Here is a 26,794-nt window from a genome sequence, read left to right as displayed (position 1 = left end):
TACGACAGCATGGTTTGGATAGAATATTGAATCAGGATTTTTTTTGTGGGAGGGGGTTCTCAATATTGTAATTACAGTTGAATGAATTACTGGATTCTATAATAAGTTGATAATGTTACTTCTAAAATTAGGATACAAATTATAGCCTATATAATGTGCTAAATACATGTAAAAAAAAAAGTGTAAGTTGAAAGTGCTTTTGAAACATGTAACATTTAAAAACATGTAACATTACTAATTTTCAAGGGAGTGTCTAAAACATAGTAGTCATATTTACTAATTTAATGCAATGGTGATTGCTACATTTGTGCTGTGATCAGTGTTACCAGCGAAAAGTTTTAACATTTATCAAGGAAGAAAAGTTAGTTTTCCCGCAAACACACACACATCAGACAATGTAGACTAAGTATATTATTCTAGAAGAGAAAGTCACACCTTCCTAAAATAAAAGGTGATGCAAAATAATGTGTGGATTGATTTTAGCTCTAGTCGTGCGCAGAGAGGAACCACAATTTGAGTCAGATAGTTAAATGTCAGCAAGACCCATGACAGTTGGCTGCTTTTTCAGATAGCTAGCTCCTGTAGAACAAAACTAGGTAATTTAGCTAGCAATAGAGCAGACATTGGCTGTTAAACTTTCCGCAGGTACCAAGGCAACTACATGAACTAATGTAGTTGGCTCGGTAGGCAGATTATTTGTACTTATCTGTGTGCAATATTATTCTTGTTATAATTATTTGGCTATAGGCCTATTGTTATTATTGTATTAATTATTATAGTTATTAGTTGAACAAAAGATACAAAAGACAGAACCAGAGATTACTAGCCCTTTCGGCATCGACATAAGTAAACCATTATGTTCATGATGGGGACGATGATCGGCCACACACTGGATGGAATTCTATAGCATTGGATGGAGATGCAGTAGTTCACTAACAATGTATATCAGTGCTACAGTCATGTTCCCCTGTCGTTGCATGCAGATACGGAAGCAACTTAAACAACTGCTTGTTTTGGTGCTCATCAACAACTAAAGTTTGTAGGTTCCTTCAGTCAAATTGGTTTCCTTATGTATTTTTTGCATTGGTTGTTATTGTGAAATTGGTCTTGAATTGTATTTGAAGTGGCATTAAAGTCTTAAATTTAAGTTGCTGAAACCTGCAGATACCCTGCTGTAACATTTAAAAATTTAAACAATAACACGACTTGTTATTGTCCCCTTCTCTTACCGAACAAGATCAGAATACTTTTTATTCTAGAACCGCCAGGCCTTTCAGACCAACAGTATCAATCAGAGCCGAACGCCATTTGCTGTCATTAGCATTCGAATCGGCCCTATTAGCATACACATTATCCCCCGCAACCCAATGCCATTGGAAGCCATGCATGCCCATGCCATCACACTGCGTCCACCTTCTCCATAGATTATGTGGTATGCTTTGGATCATGAGTTATTCCAAGCTTTCTCCATATTTTTTTCTTCCCGTCATTCTGGTACAGGTTGACCTTTCATCTGTCCGAAGAATGCTGTTACAGAACTGGGCTCACTTTTTTTTTTAATGTTTTTTGGTGAAGTCTAATTTGGCCTTTATATTCATGTGGCTTATGAATTGTTTGCACCTTGTAATGAACCCTCTATTTGCTCTTGTGAAGTCTTCTCTTTTTGGTTCTGTTGGTTAATGATATGCCTCCGGGAGCGTGTCCTTCACATGGCTGGATGTTGTGAAGGGGTTTTTCTTTACCATGGATATTTTTCTTTACCTACGATCATCCACCACTGTTGTCTTCCGTGAATATCCAGGGCTTTTTGTGTTGCAGAGCTCCCCAGTGAGTTAATTTTTTTTGTCAGAATGTACCAAACTTTTGATTTGGCCACTCCTAATGTGCCTGCTATCCTTCTGATGGATTTTTGTTTTTTGCCACCTAAGGATTGCCTGTTTCACTTGAATTGAGAGCTTCTTTGACCGCATGTTGTGGGTTCACAGCAACAGCTTCCAAATTCAAAAGCCACACCTGGAATCAACTCCAGACGTTTTACTTGCTTTATTGATGAAGAAATATCGAAGGAATAGCCCACACCTGTCCATGAAACAGCTTTTGAGTCAATTGTCAAATTACTTTTGCTCCTTTGAAAAGGCTTCCTATACCCTTCCTCCAATTTGGTTGTGAGTACCTTCAAATTAACGCTGTATTCAACAATGGTTACTCAGACTGGTACTCACTGTCGCACAGGACCCCTCCCTCTTCTTTTGTATAGCTTCTCCCTATCTGAGCACTCAAAGACGACCATAGGCGTCTGAAAGTGCAGTAAGAGTATGCTACAGTAAGCTTCCACTATCGACTTCAAGCTACATTATTTAGAGGAAAAAACTGGAAACATGGCATAGGCGCTCCTGTGACCATTGGCTACCGTACCATTATATCAAGTTATCATATAGGCCTAGTAATTCCACTAAAACGATGCAAATTAATAATAAGCATTATCATAGAATAGCATTTAGGCTACACTTACCCCTATTTTACAAATAGGTTGATTCCGTCCTGATACTTTTCATTGTCTGAAAGTTCAGACCCATTTTCGCTATCCTTGCTTTCCATAATAATTTATGCCACTTCTTTCGCCTTGAATAACCGTTTGGCCATTTCATTTTTCTCAAAACAATTGCTTGCAGCTACTGAATGCGTCTTCAATGCAATCCAAGAGCATAATGACATTCTTGGGAGCATGGTAAGTGTGATACAGCGTGCTTGCTCTCCCCCAGCGCGCTTGCTTGCTCTTTCTCTCTCTTTTGGGGAGGGGGGTGACATGGTAGTTTTACCGCAGTCTGTGATTGGTTTATGCATTGTAGACTTGTAAACAACAGAATAAAATCAAGTATAATTAGTTAGGTCTGCTGCTAAAATCCTGAAGGATTATAGGTTTTGTGATCACAGTTGCGGCGCTTCTGGTTTGCAGCGTAATGTCCTCTTTCATGAGGAAGAGAAATTAAGCCCCTTTAATTAATCCCCTATCAATTATTTTAGACGAAATTATCATGGCAAAGTTGCATTCCCCTAAACAGTTGCATTAGCATTGTTAGAAATCAGCCATTTCATTTAGTGGTTGTAATAATTATCGCATACGCGTTTGTCAAGTGAGAGACTAATTCAATAAATTTTTGCAGCATTAGAAAGTCTTGTTCATGAGGTTACGGACCTGGTCTGCCTTACACAACCTCAATCTCTTCTCACTCTATCTCTTCTCTTCTGTAATGTTGGTTACAAGCTGATATATACATTGAAGGGTGTGTCTACCTAGCAAAGATCAGGTTTCCAAGACAGTAACCCCCATGCCAAATAGTCAATATAAACATTCCTGCGGTTATCAGAGCGCAACCTACAGAGAGAGAATATAAACAGAGAGGTTTCTTTTGTTCTCCTTATCTAGGCACATCCACTTCCAATGAAAAGTACATTCACATTGTAATTGTTAATGCTCAGATTCCACGGTATGGCGCAGCCGGGGCCCCACCCTGGAGCCAGGCCCGGTGTTGGGGCTTGTACGCGAGCGCCTGGTGGCCCCAAGGAGCGACGTGGGGCCGCCTTCCCGTGGGCTCACCACCCACAGGAGGGACCATAAGGGGCCGGTGCGGAGAGGATCGGGCGGCAGTCGAAGGCGGGGGCCTAGACAACCCGATCCCTGGACACGGAAACTAGCTCTAGGGATGTGGAACGTCACCTCGCTGGCGGGGAAGGAGCCTGAGTTAGTGCGTGAGGTTGAGAGGTTCCGATTAGAGGTAGTCGGGATCACCTCTACGCACGGCTTGGGCTCTGGAACCACACTCCTTGAGAGAGGATGGACTCTTCACCACTCTGGAGTTGCCCATGGTGAGAGGCGGCGGGCTGGTGTGGGTTTGCTTATAGCTCCCCAGCTCTGCCGCCATGTGTTGGAGTTTACCCCGGTGAACGAGAGGGTCGTTTCCCTGCGCCTACGGGTCGGGGATAGGTCTCTCACTGTTGTTTGTGCCTACGGGCCGAATGGCAGTGCAGAGTACCCGACCTTCTTGGCGTCTCTGGGAGGGGTGCTGGAAAGTGCTCCGACTGGGGACTCTATCGTTCTACTGGGGGACTTCAAAGCCCACGTGGGCATCGACAGTGACACCTTGAGGGGCGTGATTGGGATGAACGGCCCCCTGATCTGAACCCGAGCATTGTTCAGTTATTGGACTTCTGTGCTAGTCACAGTTTGTCCATAACGAACACTTTGTTCAAGCATAAGGGTGTCCATCAGTGCACGTGGCACCAGGACACCATAGGCCGCAGGTCAATGATCGACTTTGTCGTTTGTGGAGGCAAAAACTTGGGCCTGGGAGGAGTTCGGTGAGGCCATGGAGAAGGACTATCAGCTGGCCTCGAAGAGATTCTGGCAAACCGTCCGGCACCTTAGGAGAGGGAAACAGTGCCCTACCAACGTTGTTTACAGTAGAGGTGGGCAGCTGTAGACCTCAACTGGGGATGTCGTCGGGCAGTGGAAGGAGTACTTTGAGGATCTCCTCAATCCCGCCGTCACGTCTTCTATTTAGGAAGCAGAGGATGAGGGCTCAGAGGTGGACTCGTCCATCACCCGGGCTTTAGTCACAGAGGTAGTCAAGAAACTCCTCGGTGGCAAGGCACCGGGGGTGGATGAGATCCGCCCTGAGTACCTCAAGTCTCTGGATGTTGTGGGGGCTGTCTTGGTTGACACGCCTGTGCAACATTGTGTGGCGGTCGGGGACAGTGCCTCTGGGATGGCAGACCGGGGTGGTGGTCCCTCTTTTTAAGAAGGGGGACCGGAGAGTGTGTTCCAACTATAGGGGGATCACACTTCTCAGCCTCCGTGGGAAAGTCTATGCCAGAATACGGCCGATAGTAGAACTTTGGATTCAGGAGGAACAGTGTGGTTTTCGTCCAGGCCGTGGAACACTGGACCAGCTCTATACCCTCTACGGGGTGATGGAGGGTTCATGGGAGTTTGCCCAACCAATCCACATGTGTTTTGTGGATTTGGAGAAGGCATTCGACTGTCTCCCTCGTGGCATCCTGTGGAGAGTGCTTCGGGAGTATGGAGTCTTGGGTCCTTTGCTAAGGACTGTCAGGTCCCTGTATGACCGAAGGAGGAGCTTGGTTGGCATTGCCGGCAGTAAGTCAGACTTGTTCCCAGTGCATTTTGGACTCCGGTAGGGCTGCCCTTTGTCGCCGGTTCTGTTCATAATTTTTATGGACAGAATTTCTAGGTGCAGCCAGGGGCCGGAGGGTGTCAGGTTTGGGGACCACACGATTTCGTCTCTGCTCTTTGCGGATGATGTTGCCGTGTTGGCCCCTTCAAACCAGGACCTTCAGCATGCACTTGGACGGTTTGCAGCCGAGTGTGAAACGGTGGGGATGAGAATCAGTACATCGAAATCCAAGGCCATGGTCCTCAATCGGAAAAGGGTGGCTAATTTTAATATAATTTGCAAATAAGAGAGACGCGTCAACCACTTACAAACATAATCGTCCGAGGAGTCTTTTACTCAATACATGCACAATCCGTATATATTACATAGGAAAAGGGGTGTGGTAAGTTGTTGCCCATCAGTCCTATGTCAATAAAACATGAGCCCTTTGTTCTATCACATGTCCTGGGCTTGACACAAGGGACATGTTGTCTTCTCCCATCTGGTTAACTTTCTCAACCTTGGAGGGTGACTTCATCTGGACAATCTACAGATTTACAATTAACCCTATAATCTACTGTTACCAATCAAGAATGCCCCCTAAGACATATACCATATCCCCTCTCCCACACTCATCTGTTTATCTAAACAAGGGCACTCAGTCCTTTAATCATTAAGAATGCATCAGGTTTCAGAATTTCCACAACAATCCATCCTCTTGATACCATGTCAAACCTTGGTATCAATCCTTAAACAATTTACTCATTAGGATGTAGAATGCAACAAACCAGTACTCTTAAACAATATGGCCCAGTCAATTTCATTACCCTTAATGATTAGAGAAGGGAACAAATCTGAAATGTCTGGATCCTCCTTTACATTCTTCTAGATCATTCCCTTCGTGTTAACTCCAAGATCACACATTTTCATTATACAGAATTATAACATAGTACAGCAAAACCTTTTATGTTAGAATCATTGGTCAAAGGAAATGAATTCAGGTGACACATATATTGACAGTATGGGATATGTATCATCAATACGTGAGTGTGTTACCACCTATCACTGAATACATTCTTCAATTAGTCACTTAGAAAGTCCTCTCATGCCTATTACTCGATTCACTGAAAAGTCCTCTCCGTGATTCCATTTAGATGTACTTCCAAAGTCATCACAAATGTTCTGCTCCTCCAAACGTCAGACAGTTCGCTATGAACCATTTCTTGGCAGGCCGGTGTAACAGAACGTAAAAAGTCAGATGTATATTCCAAAGTGTTGTCCTTCTTTCTCAAATGCAGACACAGCTCTTGTTGTCTTCATTATAGCTGCTTTATCAGCCAGGTCAGGAGAATCTTTGTGTTCTCCTTTGTGAACGCCAAGATGACCAGTTTTAGCTCAAGGCTCTATAGCTGCAGGCCAGGTAAAAAGTGAGTGGTTACTAGCACCAGAAAATTCACTTTTCCCTCAGTGACTTCAATTCACTGTGCCTAACCTTTAAACACAGAAGTCCTCCTGTAGTGTGTGTCGTCGACCCCAGGTTCCTCTCTCAGCTACCTGGACAGCAGATGAGATGTACCTGGTATGGACACAATCAGCTTGGCATGATGTCGTGCAGTTGGTCTTTCCGCGCCCCCGTAAACGTTGTCCAGAACCAGAGCTTTCCTTCACTCGGTTGGAGGTTGCCTTCTCCATCACATGGCAGAATCATCAGGACTAGAATTAGTCCAGCTCACAGGAACCTGGCATCCTGTAGACATGACATGCGGAGTAGACTCCACTCGTAGCTGTAGGACAGGACAGTCTGTGTGTGTGTGTGTGTGTGTCTGTGTATGAGATCCATCTTATCTCAGCCCACCTCACAGTTGTCCTTTAAGTCAAACTCCGTCTCTCTCTGGGCTCCAACAAGTCCTCTATTGCTGAATCGCCTTCAAGTGTCCTGTACCTGAAGTGTGAATTATCCTTGAGAAGATTAGTTGCACCTGCACAGTGCACCATCACAAATATGTCCTTTACATTAGCTTGTTGCATCTCGCTGATGCATTAGAACCACACACTATCAAACACTCAAACCCTATATTTCCTGTGTCTTTCCACTTCCCCTGTCCAAACAGACCAGAACAGCTGCAATCAGTAACCGTATCGTTAAAACATTAACATTTCTGGTGCTTCTGTTTTGCCAGTGTAGCAAAATAACTCCACTCTTTTCTATAGCTGGTTTAACAACCAACAAAAAGAACAGAAGAACTCAATTTCTCATTTCCCATTACTGTTTCAATTACTCATCAGTTAAGATAGTGTGCTTACATTGAAGTATCACTCTCAAACACAGTTTCTATATAAATTACATCTGATTGTATTGTATCGGAACTACAATCAAATTCACCATTGTTTCACATAAAGGATCAAATACCTTATTGCAAATCAAAACATTTCACACCATCTTGAAGGTCCGCTAACATAACTGTTATTTAGCCTAATTTCTCTACAAGATGAAACTCTGTGTGAATGTCTCCAAGTCTCCTATAATCCTAGCACATAAAAGACACTTCTGTAATCCTGTCATAAATCATTACCCCCCCCCCCCCTTTTTTTGTCTTATCACCTCAGGGCTCTCCCTGGAGTGAGGGTGGTCTATTAACCTAAGAACAGATCCAATCTCATAGGACAGAGTGGTGTTATCTTGAGGCCAGGCAATAGAAAGCCGAGGAGAACCCGAGGAAGACCTAGGACACGCTGGAGGGACTATGTCTCCCGGCTGGCCTGGGAACGCCTCAGTGTCCCCCTGGAAGAGCTAGAGGAAGAGTCTAGGGAGAGGGAATTCCGGGCATCTCTGCTTAGACTGCTGCCCCCGCGACCCAGCCCTGGATAAGCGGAAGATGATGATGATGACATAACCATGTTAGATTTTGTATAAAACAAACTTCTCAAAAAACCCAATTAGACAAACACTGTGAAGGGATGTTGATTTTTACAGATGCCAAATTTCTGCTATAACTTTTGGAAACAGAAAAACTAAATTCTTCACGTAACTCTCTAAATATCTATTTCATTCGCTTTGAACTATAATTTCAACTCTTTATCATCATAGATAATCTTTTCATACAATTCCCCCCTGCTTTACGACAGAGTCAACGGAAAATGACTCCAAGTGAAAGCATTACCATAACAGGACGAACATGAAAAGAAAATCGACAGTTGGGAGGAATCTAACAGCCATTCAATAAAAGTCGCAAACTGTGAACATCTAACAAATTCAAATGTGAAAATGATAAAAACATCCACAAAGAAAATCAAAAACTATTGTACCACACGGTTGCTCGTGTGAAGGAAGTATATTGAAACAAAACCCAAATAAGCATATCAAAATTAGCCTTTCCACAGGCAACGGCCAAACCAAGGTGAAACAAAACAAGCATCATGACTCAAGTTACCTCCTAAAGTCTAGGGAATTTTCTCAACTTAATTGTATGCCTGCGTTATACTAAAGGGTGGCGGACAGGCAAAATTGCTAGGTCCATGTATGTCATGCAAAGACATCATGATTGTACTAGCAATTAACAATGTTGGATGACGTAAGGTCTCCACCCTCACAACAGTTTTTCTCAAAATCATAAATGTCAACATTAAGGCTATGGAGAGGATAATCAAACACCAAATGTTTGATTATCCCAAAACTAAACATACTCATGTAGGGGAAATTACCACAGGTGAGGACAGGCAGAAAACTTGAACGGAAAACCTAGAGCAAAGTCTAACCCAGGGGGTGAGCCCCCCTTTCAGGAGCCAATGAAAGTCCCCACACAAAAACGTGACATGGTCTTCAGACTGCCTGGAGTAAAATACGTCATGCCTACAACCTAGCCGATAACCTACGTTAACTAAAAGTCCAGAGTTATCGCTTATCCTATCAACACAGCAACAGTAGGGGGGAAAACTCCCAAAATAAAGGCAAGTTAATAGAAAATAGATGCATGAAGTCACTAAAATCAAGGAACAATCAGTAATCCAAAGCAAACTCAATGTAGGCCTTAAACACTGTGACATCAATACCCTACTGGTTCATTAGTCAATGTACCATTTTATAATTTAAACTCATTAACGAGTATCAAGCGTTGGTTTTAAAAACACAAGTATTATCCCAGTTATCGTTGGTAAATACAAATAAGAGAAACGATATTATTTAACCAAACTCAATTTAGCATTTAAAAAATAGGTCATCTATTTTTGTGCGGTGTAAACTTGCTTTGGCTGTGTAACCCTCTTCATAGGCTATGACTATATTGGATTCATATGCGGCCCTCATGGAACACAGTGTGTCTCCTTAACGTTCAAGTCTATCACCATGTGGATTCTTCCATGTGGATTCTTCAAATGCGAAAACACAATACGTTAACCTTTTCTACCATTAGACTATTTTACCAGATTAGAAAATCATTGTACAAAATTCTAATTCATCACTAGGTTTCAGACCTACCCACTTGTGCTAGTGAACAGCCGGTTACCACGTGGTGGGCCTTGTTGAAGGCCTACCTACATTGTCGTGAGACCCCCCTTGAGGCCTTACGGTTTTAACATCATCAACGCAATAAATACGTTTGACTCAAAATTACATATGTACACATGACAAAGCACAACAAAACAGGTTATTTCTTGAATACCTATTAAAACACAGTCAAGCATGACAGAACAAAACAGACTATGTCGAACGCCTATGCAATATAACGTTCAAGTGCTTTTCATACTACATGTAATATTCAATTAAATAAGCTTGGCTATTACAGAGGAAGGTGATCAGGTTTCTTTGATAAGTTCCAGCTTCATTTAATGGTTAGGCACGATACATTTGAGGAAATAAACATTTAAGAACTCTGAATCAATGATTATGAAAGCACACGTCAGTTTCTAGTATCGTCCATGATTCCAGGATCCCATAAGAGGGACTCCATCTCTGAGACTACCGTCGTTCAGCCAGGTCTGTATTCAACTCCATACAAGGAGAGAGAACACTATTTGAACCCCCATAACGAGACCATAGTTTACCAAATTAGAGAAGCAGCATTATACCAATTACCAATCTATCCCATTTATAACATTTCTGACATTACTTTCGCATACACCCCAATGGACATCAAACAAAGCAAAACCTTGCGATTTCAAACCTTCCAAGGTAACAACCTTGAACAAATACCCCTATCCCAACTAGGAACACACAGTGCAGCCAATCTGAACCCCCCGTGCACAGGGATTACCAAAATGGACAAATGCATTTACTAAGTCGACCATAACCAGACAGTGACAAATCCCCGTGACTCGGGCCATAATCACATACAGAACAAACACAATTGGCGCGCACACACATAAAAATTCATTAGTACAACTACTGATTTAAACCATAAGCTGACCAACAACTTTGGCAATTTACAGGAGCAATCCCTACTCCTTCCTACAGACTCTGAAATTTGTGGACATGTGCGAGTTCCCCCTCGCACAGCAGTAGGCATAGACGCGCAACAGATATAGCCCCTAAGCCATCAGTGCCCTAGCTACGTGGTTGGAAACCAACCCGAGGCCTGCTCACCGCTAGCCCATAGGACCGATTCTCCCCTACCCATAACACAGGTTGCACGGGGAGACATAGGAGCACAATTCCCCTACAGTCGAAAAACAAACGAGACACCCTTCTCGCATTCCACGCAGACAGTTGCACAGAAACCAATTCCACCAAAAGAGAGCTATTTAAAATCCTGCACGAATCACCCAGCAATAGGTTAGCTGCATGGGAATGGTTGTCAGGACATGGAACAGAACGACATTGTCCTAACTACAGGCGCTTTAACCAAAACACCTCAAAAATAACTTCCATTTACCATACTTTCTCAAATCCATCAATTCTGACATACAAAAATCAACCACATAGTTTACTAAAGCATATGAAAGCTGTATTAAGGAATGATCTCACCGGTTGATGCTCTCTCTGGTCCGTCTCCTGTCAGACCGTCCGCACCCCTCCCTTAGGCGGTTCAGCGTTCCTGCATGTTCCCAGATCGCCATGCCGAGGCCAAAGAGAAGCCGAAACTGTCTCTATTGTTGCGGGAACAATACGTCTAAACAGCCGTTGTCTTGCGCACTGGTATCGTCCCAAATCCAACGTCCAGTCGAATGGCTAGTGGTCGCTTCATTAATTCAAACGTAGCTGTTAGCAAAGTCTCTTCCTCAACCCCGGGTCTGTAGTCTTCTTTGTTCTTTAGTTGCTGCAAACACTGGAGATTTTCCAAAGCGGAGCGAACACCACCACGGACAACAAAAAGGTCCATAGAGCGAAACCAAACAGGGGCCAGTTCGCCCTCCGGCGGGGGTTGGCTACGTCGATTGCAGGGAAATGTTGGGACCACGCAAACTTCCAAGAAGTCCTAGCGGGAGGGTGGGGGCGGTCAGAGAGGACAACCTGAACGAAAAAGGGCTACAACACAGATCAAAACACCCCACACAACTTTCCCAAAGCTTCCATCAGTCACCACTGTCTACATACCGTGGCCTATGCCTTCCAAACATTAGGCCGTCAGTAACTTCCTTGCATTACCACGTCCATCTACCTCCAATCAGCCCGGCAGGCTGCGCATCCGTCACCGAACGCAAATGTCAGTCACTGGAAAAACCTAATAACACTCAAAGAAACAAAAGTGCACATGTCCTAACACCAGAAACATAAACACTGTCGCCAAAAACTCACCACAACGCTTACTCAACATCAAACGCAGCAAAAAAAGAAACGCAGCGAAACAAACCCTATTTTATTAATAAATCACAAGACATGTGAATGTGTCGCTCACACCAGATCCACTGAAACCTAATGTGCCCTAACACATATACCAGTGCCCTAACGCATAAGTGCCCTAACACTTCCGTCTCAATCAACGTGCCCCAACATCATTAATAGACCCGTCGGTCCGTAAGTGAGATGTTCAAGGCCTAGTCTTGTCTGCAGAATTTAAATGTGCCCTAACACATACACCTGCGCCCTAACGCAAAAAGGAGCCCTAACCCCTATATAAATGCGCCCAAAATGCAAACTAAAGTGCCCTTATTTCCCAAGTTCTAATTTTAAGCCCGGGTACCTGTACTGAGGAATCCCAAAAATCATGTAAACTGGGTGCCCTGACAAGCCGCCATGATTTGAGTAGGAGACCCCAGGATTAGTAACCGAGGACGAGCTCCCAAAATGTGATTGTAATTCCATCGATCGACACTCTTAAAGGAGTAAGAAACAGAGACAAATTTCTCTAGGCACCATTTTAATATCATTTGCAAATAAGAGACGCGTCAACCGCTTACAAACATAATCGTCCGAGGAGTCTCTCACTCAATACATGCACAATCCGTATATATTACATAGAAAAATGGGTGTGGTAAGTTGTTGTCCCCTTTCTCAACCCTTGAGGGGGACTTCATCTGGACAACCTACAGATTTACAATTAAACCTATAATCTACTGTTACCAATCAAGAATGCCCCCTAAGACATATACCAGATCCCCTCTCCCACACTCATCTATTTATCTAAACAAAGGGACTCAGTCCTTTAATCATTAAGAATGCATCAGGTTTCAGAATTTCCACAACACTGACCAATCAGGTCTTATAGTTCCTCAAATGAAAATGAAAGTAAAGACAATTGACACCCCACACTCTGACACATAACTCAATATATGACAGCAGTCAATCCCGTCCCCACGTCAGATGGGAGGGGGGGGGGGGGGGGGGGGGGGGGGTCTCCCACGCGAGTCCTCGTTACAGTAATTTCATTAGCGAAATCAGATTTTCTGACCATATAAATACGTTTGACTCAAAATTACATAAGTATTACATAACAAAGCAAAACAACAGGTTATTTCTTGAATACCCATTAAAACATGTTCAAGCATGACAGAACAAAACAGGCTATTTCGAAAGCCTATTAAAACATGCTATATACCATCCAAGTGCTTCTCAAACTACATGTAATATTCAATTAAATAAGCTTGGCTGTTACCGAGGAAGGTGATAAGGTGTCCTTGATAATTTCCAGCTTCATTTAATGGTTAAGTACGATACATTTTAGGAAATAAACAGATTTCGAAAGCTCACGTCAGTTCCTAGTATCTTCCATGATGCCAGGATCCCATAAGACTCCATCTTGAGACTACTGTCGGTGCGCCAGGTGGTCAAACAGAATGAATCTTCGTTCATTTCGATTGTCTCCTTTCCCACCTTTCGACTGTTGTCCTCTCTCGGCCATCTTAAGTTTCCTTTGTCTTCTCTATTCGTATGTACCACACTCTCCATCTGTCCATATACAACTTCCTCGGAATCCATCTTGTTTAGGCGGAAAATGTTATTTTTCTTTCTGTCCATTTCGACTCCAGGCATCGTTGTTAATGATCCTTTTCGTTCTTGATGGTGTCCTATTCGCGCCATGATTTTTAAACATGAATGCATAATGCGCATCAGAGGCTGCAGTCCTCTTGTTGTATTTGTACAACTGGACGGCATTATATTTTTACTTGTACAAGTCACTGTGTAATCACTGAGAAATAAAATATCACACTCTAATCCTCAAAAGAAAAATGCAGCGTCATCATACTATGGCGACACGAAATACAGTTCAGCACTGAAACACACCGGTCAATGCCCCACTAAATTGAGACAGACTGTTGAGATAAAAATCACGGCGTAGTCGGGTCGTCACAGGGCTTGTTTGACATACTAATGCTTTTTGCAATCTTGACAGTTCGTTCTATGGTGTAGTTTTACGACTCACTGTTCAGTTGTTCTCAGCTACCAGTAACCGGCAACTTCTTCCTCGCGATTGCAAATCGAGCCCCTAAGCTCTCCAGCCGAAGTTCAGTAGAATCGTTAAAACTTGTTCATCCGGGTCAGTGTACAAGTCATTGTAAACAGGGAATTTACTTAGCTACATGAGCATAGATTAGCTACCGAGGCTTGAAAGCATGACACCATCTTTTAATGGTCAAATTATTATTTGCTAAACCCTATGTTATAAGGTTCATGATTTTAGATGGCCGTTTCTGCGGTACTGAAGAGTTTTTCTGCAAAAAGTATCCCTTATACATTACCATGGGGGATGGAAAATATAAGGCCTTTACACACTGCATTGTTCCAGGCTAAGACTGGGCCTGGGTTAACTTAGCCAAGTTTAACCCTGGGCAGAGGTGTAACCCTAGCCTAAGGATTCACTTCTGTTCCTAAGCCCTGGGCTAACTGACAAATACGACACAATACCATTCTACATTCTATGATAAGCTGCAAATGTTACATTCTCTCTGGCAACAAAACTTTGCAGAGTGAAAGGACCAAAACAGACGAAGCTGTTGTTAACGGTGCGAGTTACCAGCATATGTAAATTAAGTGAAAGGATACGTTTTGTGATTGGACAATAAACGTTGTATGTTTGTTTTTCTGTCACCGTTAACACTGGTTACAAAATAACACTGGTTATTTTGTCACCGTTTTTCTGAGGCTAGCCCTGAAAAGTTGATGCTAACCCTGCTCCAGAGCATTGGCCAGCTTGCTGTAGGCTTACAAATATGTGTGAACACTTGCTTAGCCCAGGGCTTAGGATGCTCTTAGCCCTAAGCTAAGGTGCAGTGTGAACACAACTAGTCTGGTTTGATGTATTACACAGTCAATCTCCAAAGCATATTAGCACAAGCAAATAAAAAAAAAACAAGTATTATTATTGCTGACTAATTTCTAATGTAGAGTCTTACTGTTGCTACTGAAGTTGAATAAATAATAGGACTGCAAGTATAGAGCGGTATAGTTGTTTTTAATGGTTTAATGAGTACAATTCGTTTAATGCCACCTCCTTTACATGAACCGTTGACGATCATTTGACTACCTCCAAAATTGGATATTTTGGAGGTAGTCACAGCTGGCCACAATCAATGATGTGCGGTTACTTAATCACAGAATTCGCAAACTTCTCTTCAATATCGCAGTTCAAAATCGAACCTAAACATTTTCGAACTAGAATCGAAATCGGTACACCCCTATATCCGCATGTCAGTATATTTTCTAAGGCCATATAGCATATTTTAAATGAACTTTTTTTAAAGCATAAAGGAATATGTTTTTAAATATTTAGTTTTAAAAAAGTTACAAAATATCTCTTTTACTGATCCTTTCACCCTTTGTGTTCCTCAGATCTACTACACAGGGAAGTACCAGAGCCTGGGCATCAAGCAGGGTGGTCCGTCAACAGGTAAATGGGTGGAACTGCCCATCACCAAGTCTCCTAAGATTGTCCAGTTCTCAGTGGGCCATGATGGTTCGCATGCCCTGTTGGTGACCGAGGATGGCAGCGTGTTTTTCACAGGCTCTGCCAGCAAGGGAGAGGATGGAGAGTCCAGTAAGTAATGGCTGATGAGAACCCATCCACATCATGATCATAAATTCTGTATCTTTAGGTAAGGATGAAAGATGGACTTATGGATGGAAGGGAGAAGTTTACTTATAAACCTATCACTGTGTTCATATTACTTACTCCAGCCAAGAGCCGCCGCCAGCCAAAACCCTACAAGCCCAAAAAGATGATGAAGCTGGAGACCAAGATAGCAGTAAACACAGCCTGCAACAATGGCAGCAGCAGCATTGTCACCAAGGATGGAGAGCTCTACATGTTTGGCAAGGATGCCATCTACAGTGACGGCACATGTGAGTTATAGAAACAAGGCAAATGATTAATTTGGGTTATGTTAGTGATGTGGAATTTCTGGGTAGTGTTTAGTTGTTCAAATTTGGGAACAAATGCTTCAATAAATTAAGGTAACACTTAAATCACACAACGGGTCTCGATGAACTAAATATATTAAAGATCAAAATCTACTGTACGTTGTGTAATTTGTTGAGAACAAAATGACGGAACAATGTTCAATGGAAACAAAAGGTTTCTAGTTTCTGGAACAGCCAGAAGTCCTTTATTAGGTGATCTTAGAGACCTAACAGCAGTGTTTTATGGGTTCAGCATATCACTAATGTATTCCGGTGCCTGTCCATGAAGTGCCTTAAAAGCGTTGAGTAAAATCTTAAAATGAACCCTTAGATTCACCAGCAACCAATGCAGACACACCAACACAGGGGTAGTATGTGACAGAGGAAATATGTATAATTTTCTGTGTCCTCAAATGATTAATCCCATTTTAATTTTGCAATGTTTCTAAGCTGGTCAAAGCATTACTCCACTAGTTTTTTTTGTGTGGTGCTCGACATTTCGATATGGATCAAAGAGCTCTCACAAATGTCTGAAAAGGCACAATATGTTTTGCCACTATATGTGATCTCTCAATTTTTTTCAGCATTGTTATGCTGTCTAAAATTATGCTATACATTTTTTCAGCATTGTTTATGCTGTCATGTATCACTGGTTACCCAAGTGAGACTGGTCTTAACGAGAACAGATGATACCCCAGACATACCGACCTTAATGGGCACAGGTGATTCTGCAGACAAGGGGTGTCACGACACCATAAATGTAGTAGTCGCTAGCAATACCAGCGAAATTCCACATGTCTCGATACTGTGATGGCAATTTCTAAAATCCAAAGTTCTATGAAAATGGTAGGTAAGACAGGAGAAATCAATTGCGCAATAAACGGTTTTAATCTTGCTTGCAAGGAGAAAGTATACAGGTTACAAAAGATAGTCTCTAAATAAAAACATCATTTCGACAGTATTTATTACATAGGAAAAAGGGGTGTGGTAAGATGCTGCCATCTGTTTCATGTCAATCAAACACCTTTCCCTTTGTTCTATCACACAAGTCAAATGCTATCCCCCCCCCCCCTTATCCTTCCTGCCATAATGTTTTCTGTAGTGTTTACCCAAAGGGGCCAACTGACCTTAATGCCCCCTGTTGTATCTTCTCCTATCCTGTCCTAAAACCCATCGATCTGCATCTGGACAGACAATAGATGTCCCCTATGCAATACCAGATCCCCCACATTCCTGTACCTATCTTAACAGTGGGACTCAGTCCTTTACTCAGTTAGAATACATTGTATATAGAAATTTCCACAACAATACCCAATTCAATATCACGGTAAAAAACTAAAACAAAACTATAAATCCCATGTACTTAAGAAAACAGCAGAGGCTACACACAAACACACACACACCTCTCTACTCAGAATGCCAGCAGTAGTTTAGATTTACTGACCTGGTGACGGATCATTATTCTGGAAATATTTCTTTAAAGCATTAATGAGATATTGTGATGACAGACTGAACAGTAAGGATGGTAGTCTACTACTACAAGCTACATGGCCACATTATTGTAGCCTTTAGCATTTAGCCATTTATCATGTTTTGGATCCCAGGTACTTAAGTACATATGCTACTGTAGAAAAACGATAGGAGACTCAGCTTATTGTGTAGGCTAATTCATCAAATGTAAATCTACAAATGTATTATCCTAAAAAAGTATTCACTAAATGAAATACCAAGGATATTGTTAAGCAGTCACAATTCAAAAATTCAAGAAAGATATTAGAAGTTACTGTTTTTATTTTAGAAGAAAAAGAGAAACTAAATCGCACACATCTTATCGACTCTTTGTATTTTCTCTGCTTGTTTTACTGAAGATTAAGATCCTACAAATGTATTAGACTAAATCATTATTCACTAAAAGAAATACCAAGAATATTATTTAGCAGTCACCAATTCAACAAAGGTACTGTTTTTATTTTAGGAGAAAAAGAGAAACTAAATCGCGCACACATCTGATCTTCTCTCTCTGAAGATTAAGAAATGTTGACATCCTTTTTCAGTTGTTTCACATACATGTCTACCTCGGGAACCTAATCTAATCTAATGAATAGCAAGGGAATAGCAATGACATCAATGGATTAATGGGCGTTAACCCCCTATGCAATGCTGTCAGGGCGTCAAATTGTCGGGTTTGGCTTGCCATTGTGAACTAAACGCTGTAAATTGTTTCTGAGTTGTTTCTGACTTGCTCACCGAGTTGAGATTATATACACTTTCTACCCGAAATCGATGGGTCGGATCCCAGGTCTTCATCTTATTCAGATATTAAACAGCAACCCTGCAAATGCCAGAGCGTCCTTGCAACAAAAAAAAGAATCGAACCAATGACGATCCCAAATGCCACTGCAATATAGGAGTCTGGAAGAGCCGGCATTATTTGGGTAATTTAATTTATCAATTTTATTTCTACGAATACCTATGTTATTCATTCTTTGAAATTTAGCGTGTTTATCAAGCAACCGTGCTTTAAGCCTATGTAGACTATTCATGTGCATATCCTTTGATTGTCGCAAACTAGTCAATAATGTCTCTTATTTTACCTTCTACATCATCAAAAATAACACTAAATACTAAAGGATTTACTTCTGAATAATTTAAGTGTTGATTTTTTTATTTCTAGGGCCTAATAAATAAATTAAAATACCAAAGCCTGTGTTCTTAGAAATAATCATTCTGTGTATTCTGTTTTTAGATTTTTTTTCCTGTTTGATAAAACCTTAAATACAATCACATTCTTGTATTTTTCTAATTCATTTAAAACAAACAAATTATGTAATTCATAATTTTTTATACTTCTATATAGTTTGATGACTACTCAGTAGATGAACTGATGCTCTGGCTGGATGTGATGCTGCGGAGGACAATGTCCATGCTAATAGTGATGATTTGTATGCTAATTACGCCAAACGACATCCGGCCCTGGTGGTTATAGGGGTTAAAAAGGCCTGGCGGTTCTAGTGTTAAACTAAAATAAAACTAAATTACAACTGTAATGTTAACATTTAATATCAGATTATTACTTAGTCAACATTTGGTTTTGGTTTCTTTGATGCTACACCTCTACAGAAATAAAAAAACAATTTATTTAATGAATAGCAACATGTATAATACATTCCATAAATCTCATTAACAGACCAAACTCTCACTATGCATCCTTTTCTTTCAGTAACAAACTTGAAGTAATTAGAAATTAGTCACCACAATTTCTTTATAATTCAGTTTCTTCAATACTCTATAACATGCCACAGTAGGTCACAGTAGGTAATAAGCCTATTAGCCTGTTTACTGGAGGCCTGAACATTGTCTTATCACGTTGTTCAATAAGCCACTCTATATCCACTCCATTTAGATTTAATTTTTTGGTATTTCACCCTAACTAACCTTAAATGGCTGCTCAACTTATACAATCTTAAATTGTGTAAATAAGTAACATTAATTACAATATAATTTTTAAATTACATATTGTAAATAACAGATTCATCATTTATTTTTAAATGTGTTGTGGTTCTGCCTATAAGCAGCTGCAGTTCAGTAATGACCGTTCTACTTAATGTTGTAAATGACTATTATAGCTGGAAATGGCTGATTTCTAATGGAAAATCTACATAGGCGTAGAGCATGGAGGACCAGAACTGCCAAAATAAAAAAAGTGAATAAATTAAATACATTTGTACATAAAAATGTAGTGACACATTTGTAAAACTTCACATTAATTTGTACTTACATATTGATTTTCCTATTATTCTTATTATTTTCAGTATTCATTTATTTCCCTATTAATTTATTTATTTCAATAATATTATATATTTTTTTTTTCTGAATTTCTTTATTTCTGTATTTTCTTGTCCGTAAGCTAATGAGGGGGCGGTACTTTAAAAGGGATATTTCGTATAAAAATCATATTTATCAATACATTTACCAAAAGTTAGTCCAGAATGGATGTAGACTGATTTTCTTTCCAACTATCCATTTACTCAGCTCTGTCCCTGGCTGTAATTAGCATTCTTAGCATCCTCCAAATTCATGAATGGAAAGAGTTGGTCCCACTACAGCAAAGCTGCATTGCATGGCTATGGATATTATCGTTTTAATTTAAATGAAGAGGTTCATAATATTTTTATTAAATTTTAATTTAAAGAGGTCAGAATTAACCATTTTACATACAAGTATGAGGTGTAATGCACTAAACTATGAAGTATTTTGTGAAGTCTGAAAGACCTTCTCCGCCACAATTAACCTGTCTTGTTGCGGTGATGGCGACTCCCTGACCACCACGATGCCATACAGCTAAGCGTGCTTCTTCCCAACTACCGGTAAACACTGCCTGGGTATTCATTAGTCAGTCTGCATGGTTTTATATCCAGCTGATAATAATGCAATTATTTATATATGAGATGGAAATTACAAGAGTTATGTAGGTGTTTTTTAAATGTGTTGGCATTGTGTTATTAAGTGTAAACACTTAAATTGAACTAGGGTTGGGACGACATGAGAATTTCATGCCACGATTATCCTGGCCAAAATTATCCCGCTATATGATTTTTCCCTGATTAATAACAATCCCAATAACAACTCTGGTTTCTAGCTCAAAAGGGCTGATCGGATATTCTTCCCCTACATTAATATTGTTCTTGTGCATTTAAAAAGCCATTACAATAAAATAATATCAAAGAAGGATTTTAATAATTAATACTATAATATGTTAATCTCTAATATATATGGTTGCCAGTTTAATTGACAATACATTGCAGAGGATTTTTAGTGGCATTTTGAATTGCCGTTTGTACTGCATTTGCCTTCATTCCCCATCTATACATTGCACATATGTATGTCACATCTGTAACATACATTATACTTAAGTAAATTTTCTATTCGCACATCTTGTTAAATGCTAACTGCATTTTGTTGTACTTGTTTAATGAAAAAGTTGAATCTATAAAAAAAATTAAAATAATAATATATGTGCTCCACCAGTTAAATAAAACATGTAGTCAGGAACACTTTGGTGACTGGCAAGAGCTTTTTGAAGTCATTCCTCTGCGGATCAGAGGTGAAAATAGATTTAATTTCTTACCGGTACTTACCTGTGGCTGCATTAACTTCCGTGTGTATTTTATGTGACTTATTAGCTAACGATAGGTCTGTTTGTTGTGTCGATTTTTCATAATTAGTTTAATTCGTTATAACAGCTCCCGGTTATGTTGTGCGCATTATTAACAATGAGCGTATAATATAAACAAAATTATATTTTAGAGATGGGTATAATGTATCTACAATTTGCAGTTTGTTCACAAGTTTTTTGTGCATGCATTGTAGATGCATGTCTTCTAGGATATAATTGGTTTGTTTGAGCTCAACATTATTTCAACTGCTTATTTTCCGGGGTAATGGAATAGACAGGTATTTGCATATAGCGGGAAGTGGAGACGTGATCAGAAGCTTTTTTTGTGGACGACTAATATAGTGGTTAGACTAGTACTGTTGTAAAGGAATTGGTGAATTAGTTTATTCTTTATATCATTACAATACAATCCCAACTCATAACGACATATATTCTTCTATTTAAGCTAGCAGAACCATTCAGCTCCATTGACCATGCATTGCAGAGGATGTTTAGTAGCATAGTACAACATGAGATGTGCGCTCCACATGTACAATTAAACTAGCAGTCAGGGAAACATGTAAGACTGTCAGAGGTTTTTCAAGTCACTCGTAAGGATTATCCTGATTTACAATTATCCCGTTTACGGAATTTCCCGATTGAGTATTTCCCATCGCGATTAGTACTAAAATCGTCTATCGTCACATCCCTAAATCAAACAGAACATTGAAAAATTAATAGAGTAGTATAATCGTCCTGCAGTATAAAGAAAGATGACAGTTTTGCACTGTTTTTGCCGGACCGCGTAAACTGTAGAGCGTAGAGCTCTCTTACTGACTGGCTGTGACTACCCCATGTTATATAGCGTAGCGATTAGAGATGCGGGCTACAGAACAACAGGTTTGACTCCTGTCACAGTCAAAACACATTATGCCTGAGAATTTGTTCAGGACTGACAAACTTTCGCTGGCCACAACCTTCAGTAGCTACGTTATGGGAAGCCTAAAATGAAACTGTTTACTGTAATATTGCACCTATTTCTGGTGGATTTTCCCATTATGTCTTAGGATTTGTTCAGCATTGACAAACTCTTTGATGGCTACACGATTCTCTCATCTTTTCACTTGACGAGAAACTCTGTTATTGTCACCTATATTGATACAGTAGTTATTGTATAAATGTAATTCACAAATGGCTAATAAGCTGTTAAAACGGCCAGTGGCAAAAGCCATGCAGTTCATAGATGCTGTTTGTGGTGGAAATAAACTTAAGAAATGTTACTCAGTTTAACACAATGGTTAATGTTGTGTAACGAAATATTCAAACTTGGTGTGATGTTAATGCTTGACAAAATTATATAATGTCAATAGGCTATAATAACATCTGCCAAATGTACAGCTCTGTGGCGTAGTGGTTAACGACAAGGCCTTTCACATGGGTGACCCAGGTTTGAGTCTCGAGAGGGCAGCCACAATCAACACTTTCTATTGCGGACCACCTGAGCTAGGCTTGCCTATTTTCTTGTCCAAACTGGGTCTTTACCTTGTTTATCCAGATTTAGTTTACTTTTGATTTGTCACTTTACATTCAGTTGTGTTAAAATATCTCACACACTTATTTTCAAAGCTCGGGTTCGTCCTCTTTCAAAAAGTATATTGTTTCAATATTTTAATTAGGGGTGTAACGGTCCGCAAGTCACGGTTTCGGTACATAGTGATAATTTTTGATCACGGTTCGGTACAGTTTCGGTAAAGTGGCAAAAGACATGCAAAAAATTAACATTTCTTTTAATTTATTATGAAGTTCTAAACTTTTCCAGCTGCCACTGCACTAGGTAAGAATTACAGCATTTTGCAATTATTCACCGGTCAGAAAGCGGTTCCACACCCATGCTCGATAATGACTTTCTGAATAATATGAAAAATAGAATTACCTCTTCCAAAAAATGTGCTACCTGAGATTTCAACGTTATTGTTAGCATTGATAATGTAAGCTTAGGCCAGGGTTCCTGGTTGCTAGCTATTGAGCGCAAGTGTAAGTTTTCTTTCACTTTGCAGTTGTTGTAGTGTAGGCTGTAGTAGGTAGGAAAGGAGGAATTGGCAGTTTGTAATCCTAGGCCCGGTTTCCCAAAGCATGAAGATGATCATAAGTGCCTCGTTATTTTATCAGTGCGTTTCCCGAAAGCTTTGTTACTTAAGTGGCACGTAACATCGCTCGTTAATTAACAATTGCGCCGGAACACTTGTTAGTCTATCGTAACAGGCGCAAACAGTTAATATTAAGGCAATAGAAAAATTATCAAAACATTTTTAATTTAGACCAATTTATTTAGAAGAATTATAGTTTGTGAGTGGATGTGAATGTAACTGAATGCAATTGTCAACTGAGGATAAAGAAAAACATACGTAAAACAAGAAATAGTGTTCAAAATTACCAGTCACTAGTCTGAAAGCCCGCAGCATAGGCCGTTGATAGCCTACTGTCTGAAGGATTGTGCTGTTGCCTCTACCTTGTCAAGAAGAACATTGTTTTCTTAAACTCTGAATGCTTGTTTTCTCTTGTATTCCTTTTTCATTTCAAACAGTTAGAATTTATTTTTCCAACGGTGCTCTATATTCCCAGTCAACTAATTGTGTTAGTTGACTGGGAATATAGCTACCGAAGGAGCTGATAATTTGATGTCACATGATCGATTTCCAGAGATATGATTTTGATTGGCTGAAGTCCCCCCCATTGTTTGGATATAGTATTTCGTACCCCCAAAATTTCATTACTACTTCGAGTTTTTACTTTTCCTATTGATGCCTAAGTAGTAGTAGAATACATCGCCAAAATACAATCAAGCTCTATCAAAATGCAATTTTAAAACATATTCATGGCTTTACTCCATTCCAAACCCCTAACAGGGCCCAATTACATTCCAAATGTTCCTAACGTAGCATTTATGATGCACTTTATAAAGAGCAACATGCGTGATGGTTTTGGAAACAGACGTAAGTCTGTTTCCAGAACTGAAGGATACGGGAAGGTCTTCAATCTCTGGGTTATGGTTTGTGTTTACCATGTTTATTTACGAGGCTGCATTACATGTGCTAGGCTACTTTAGTTGCTAAGTTACAGCTCCAAGATCTGTCTCTGTGGAGAAGCTTGTTTAGAATGTTAGTTCCACACACAAAAAATTTATGTGTGTGGTTGAAACTGGACCACATTCATATGGATCACATCTTGTACTGAACCAAACGTCCTTTACCGAACGGTACGGATACGTGAACCTTTACACCTCCAATTTTATTACTAAAATACAAACAATAAGTGATGGCAGGCACTACACAGTTGTGGCCAAAGGTTTTGAGAATGATGCAAATATTAATTTGCTTCCTCAGTTTCAATGATGGCAATTCGCATATACTCCAGAATATAATGTAGAGTGATCAGATGAATTGCAATTAATTGCAGAGTCCCTCTTTGCCATGAAAAGTAACTTAATCCCAAAAAAACATTTCCACTGCATTTCAGCCCTGCCACAAAATGAACAGCTGACATTAGGTCAGTGATTCTCTCATTAACACAGGTGAGAGTGTTGACGAGGACAAGGCTGGAGAAGCTCTGTCATGCTGATTAAGTTAGAATAACAGACTGGAAGCTTTAAAGGAGGGTGGTGCTGGAATCATTGTTCTCCCTCTGTTAACCATGGTTACCTGCAAGGAAACACGTGCCGTCATCATTGCTTTGCACAAAAAGGGCTTCACAGGCAAGGGTATTGCTGCTAGCAAGATTGAACCTAAATCAACCATTTATCTGATCTTCAAGAACTTCAAGGAGAGAGGTTCAATTGTTGTGAAGAAGGCTTCAGGGCGCCCAATAAAGTCCAACCAGCTTCTAAAGTGGATTCAATCAATCAATCAATCAATCAAAATGTATTTATAAAGCGCTTTTTACAACAGCAGTTGTCACAAAGTGCTTTACAGAGACACCCGCCCTTAAACCCCAAGGAGCAAACAACAGTAGTGTTGAATTTCAGTGGCTAGGAAAAACTCCCTAAGGTCGTCGAATTTTAGGAAGAAACCTAGAGAGGACCCAGGCTCAGAGGGGTGACCAGTCCTCTTCTGGCTGTGCCCGGTGAAATATTAAGAGTCCAATTGGAATAATAAATAAATTTCTCTTGGCTAAATCCAGAGTATATTTGATTTTAGACTAGGTCAGAAGTATGACCAGGTGGACAAGGACAGGAACCGCAACGGTCTACTATTGGACCAGGTAATCCGCAGGTGTGGACCAGGACCTCATCTCCTTCTAAAATTTTAAATTGGAGGAAACTGAGAAAAGTTAGTAGTACATCCCTCATGTCCCCCAGCACAAAAATATAGCAGCGTAACACCTTGGAAACTGAGACGGGGGGGTCCGGTGACACTGTGGCCCTACCCGGGGGAGGCCCCGGACAGGGCCCAACAGGCAGGAAATCAATCCAACCACATTGCCAGGCATCAACCAAAGGGACACCCACCAACCGCAACCCCCCTGAATGAGGGCCGAGTATTGCTAGCAGCGTACAGCCCAACTGCACAAGTGCGCAATAGAGAGTCAACAACAAGCCAGTGACTCTTCCCCCGAAGGGCATTGGAGGGAGGGCATCCCAGTGGCGACGAGAGCCCACCTGGCAAGACAGCAAGGGTGGACAGTATCAAGCCTACTGGTCACCTTCACGCCCCCGGGCCAGGCTACACCTAATTATAAACCGTGCTGTAGAGATGAGTTTTTAGTAGACACTTGAAAGTTTGCACTGAGTTTGCATTTCTAACCTTAATTGGCAGATCATTCCACAGGAGTGGAGCTCTATGAGAAAAGGCCCTGCCGCCAACTGTTTGTTTAGAAATTCTAGGTACAATTAAAAGGCCTGCATCTTGCGATCTAAGGTTACGTGTAGGTATGTATGGCTGGATCATTTCAGCAAGGTAAGTAGGAGCAAGTCCATGTATTGATTTATAGGTTAAGAGTAAAACCTTAAAATCAGCCCTAACCCTAACAGGCAGCCAATGTAAGGATGCCAGGACAGGAGTAATGTGTTCAAATTTTTTTGTTCTAGTTAGGATTCTAGCAGCTGTGTGCAGCACTAATTGAAGTTTATTTATTAATTTGTCTGGATAACCAGATAGAAGAGCATTGCAGTAATCTAATCTAGAAGTAACGAAAGCATGGATTAATTTTTCTGCATCAGTTTTTGATAGAAAGTTTCTAATTTTTGCGATGTTTCGAAGATGAAAATAAACAACTCTTGAGACATATTTTATATGTTCTTCAAAGGAGAGGTCAGGGTCAAGGGTAACGCCAAGGTTTTTTACAGTTTTTTGGGATACGACCATGCAGCCGTCGAGGTTCACAGTGAGATCTGCTAACAACGCTCTTAGTTTTTTGGGTCCTAAAAGGAGCATTTCTGTTTTATTTGAGTTTAAGAGCAAGAAATTCTCTGTCATCCACTTCCTAATATCTGAAACGCATGCTTCCAAAATAGCTAATTTAGGGGCTTCTCCATGCTTCATTGAAATATATAACTGTGTGTCATCAGCATAACAGTGAAAGTTAATATTGTGATTTCGGATTACATCGCCCAGAGGGAGCATGTATAGTGAGAAAAGTAATGGGCCCAGAACCGAGCCTTGAGGAACTCCAAAGCATACCTTTGACTTGTCAGAGGATATG

The 26,794-nt window shown here is 40.6% G+C and overlaps 1 protein-coding gene across 1 annotated transcript in view; it reads left to right on the top strand.

Annotated features, from left to right (window-relative positions):
* Positions 1 to 26,794, top strand: part of mycbp2 (MYC binding protein 2) — a 331,873-nt gene that overhangs the window by 66,529 nt on the left and 238,550 nt on the right. Inside the window, 2 exon segments of the mRNA XM_020054739.3 lie at positions 15,376 to 15,580; positions 15,721 to 15,885. Of these exon segments, the coding sequence (XP_019910298.2) occupies positions 15,376 to 15,580; positions 15,721 to 15,885 (370 nt within the window).

The sequence above is a fragment of the Esox lucius genome, chromosome 16 (genome assembly GCF_011004845.1).
Source record: "Esox lucius isolate fEsoLuc1 chromosome 16, fEsoLuc1.pri, whole genome shotgun sequence".
In the NCBI taxonomy this organism is placed as follows: domain Eukaryota; kingdom Metazoa; phylum Chordata; class Actinopteri; order Esociformes; family Esocidae; genus Esox; species Esox lucius.
Note: the sequence above shows the minus strand (reverse complement) of the source record. Positions and strands in the feature narration are given on the sequence as shown.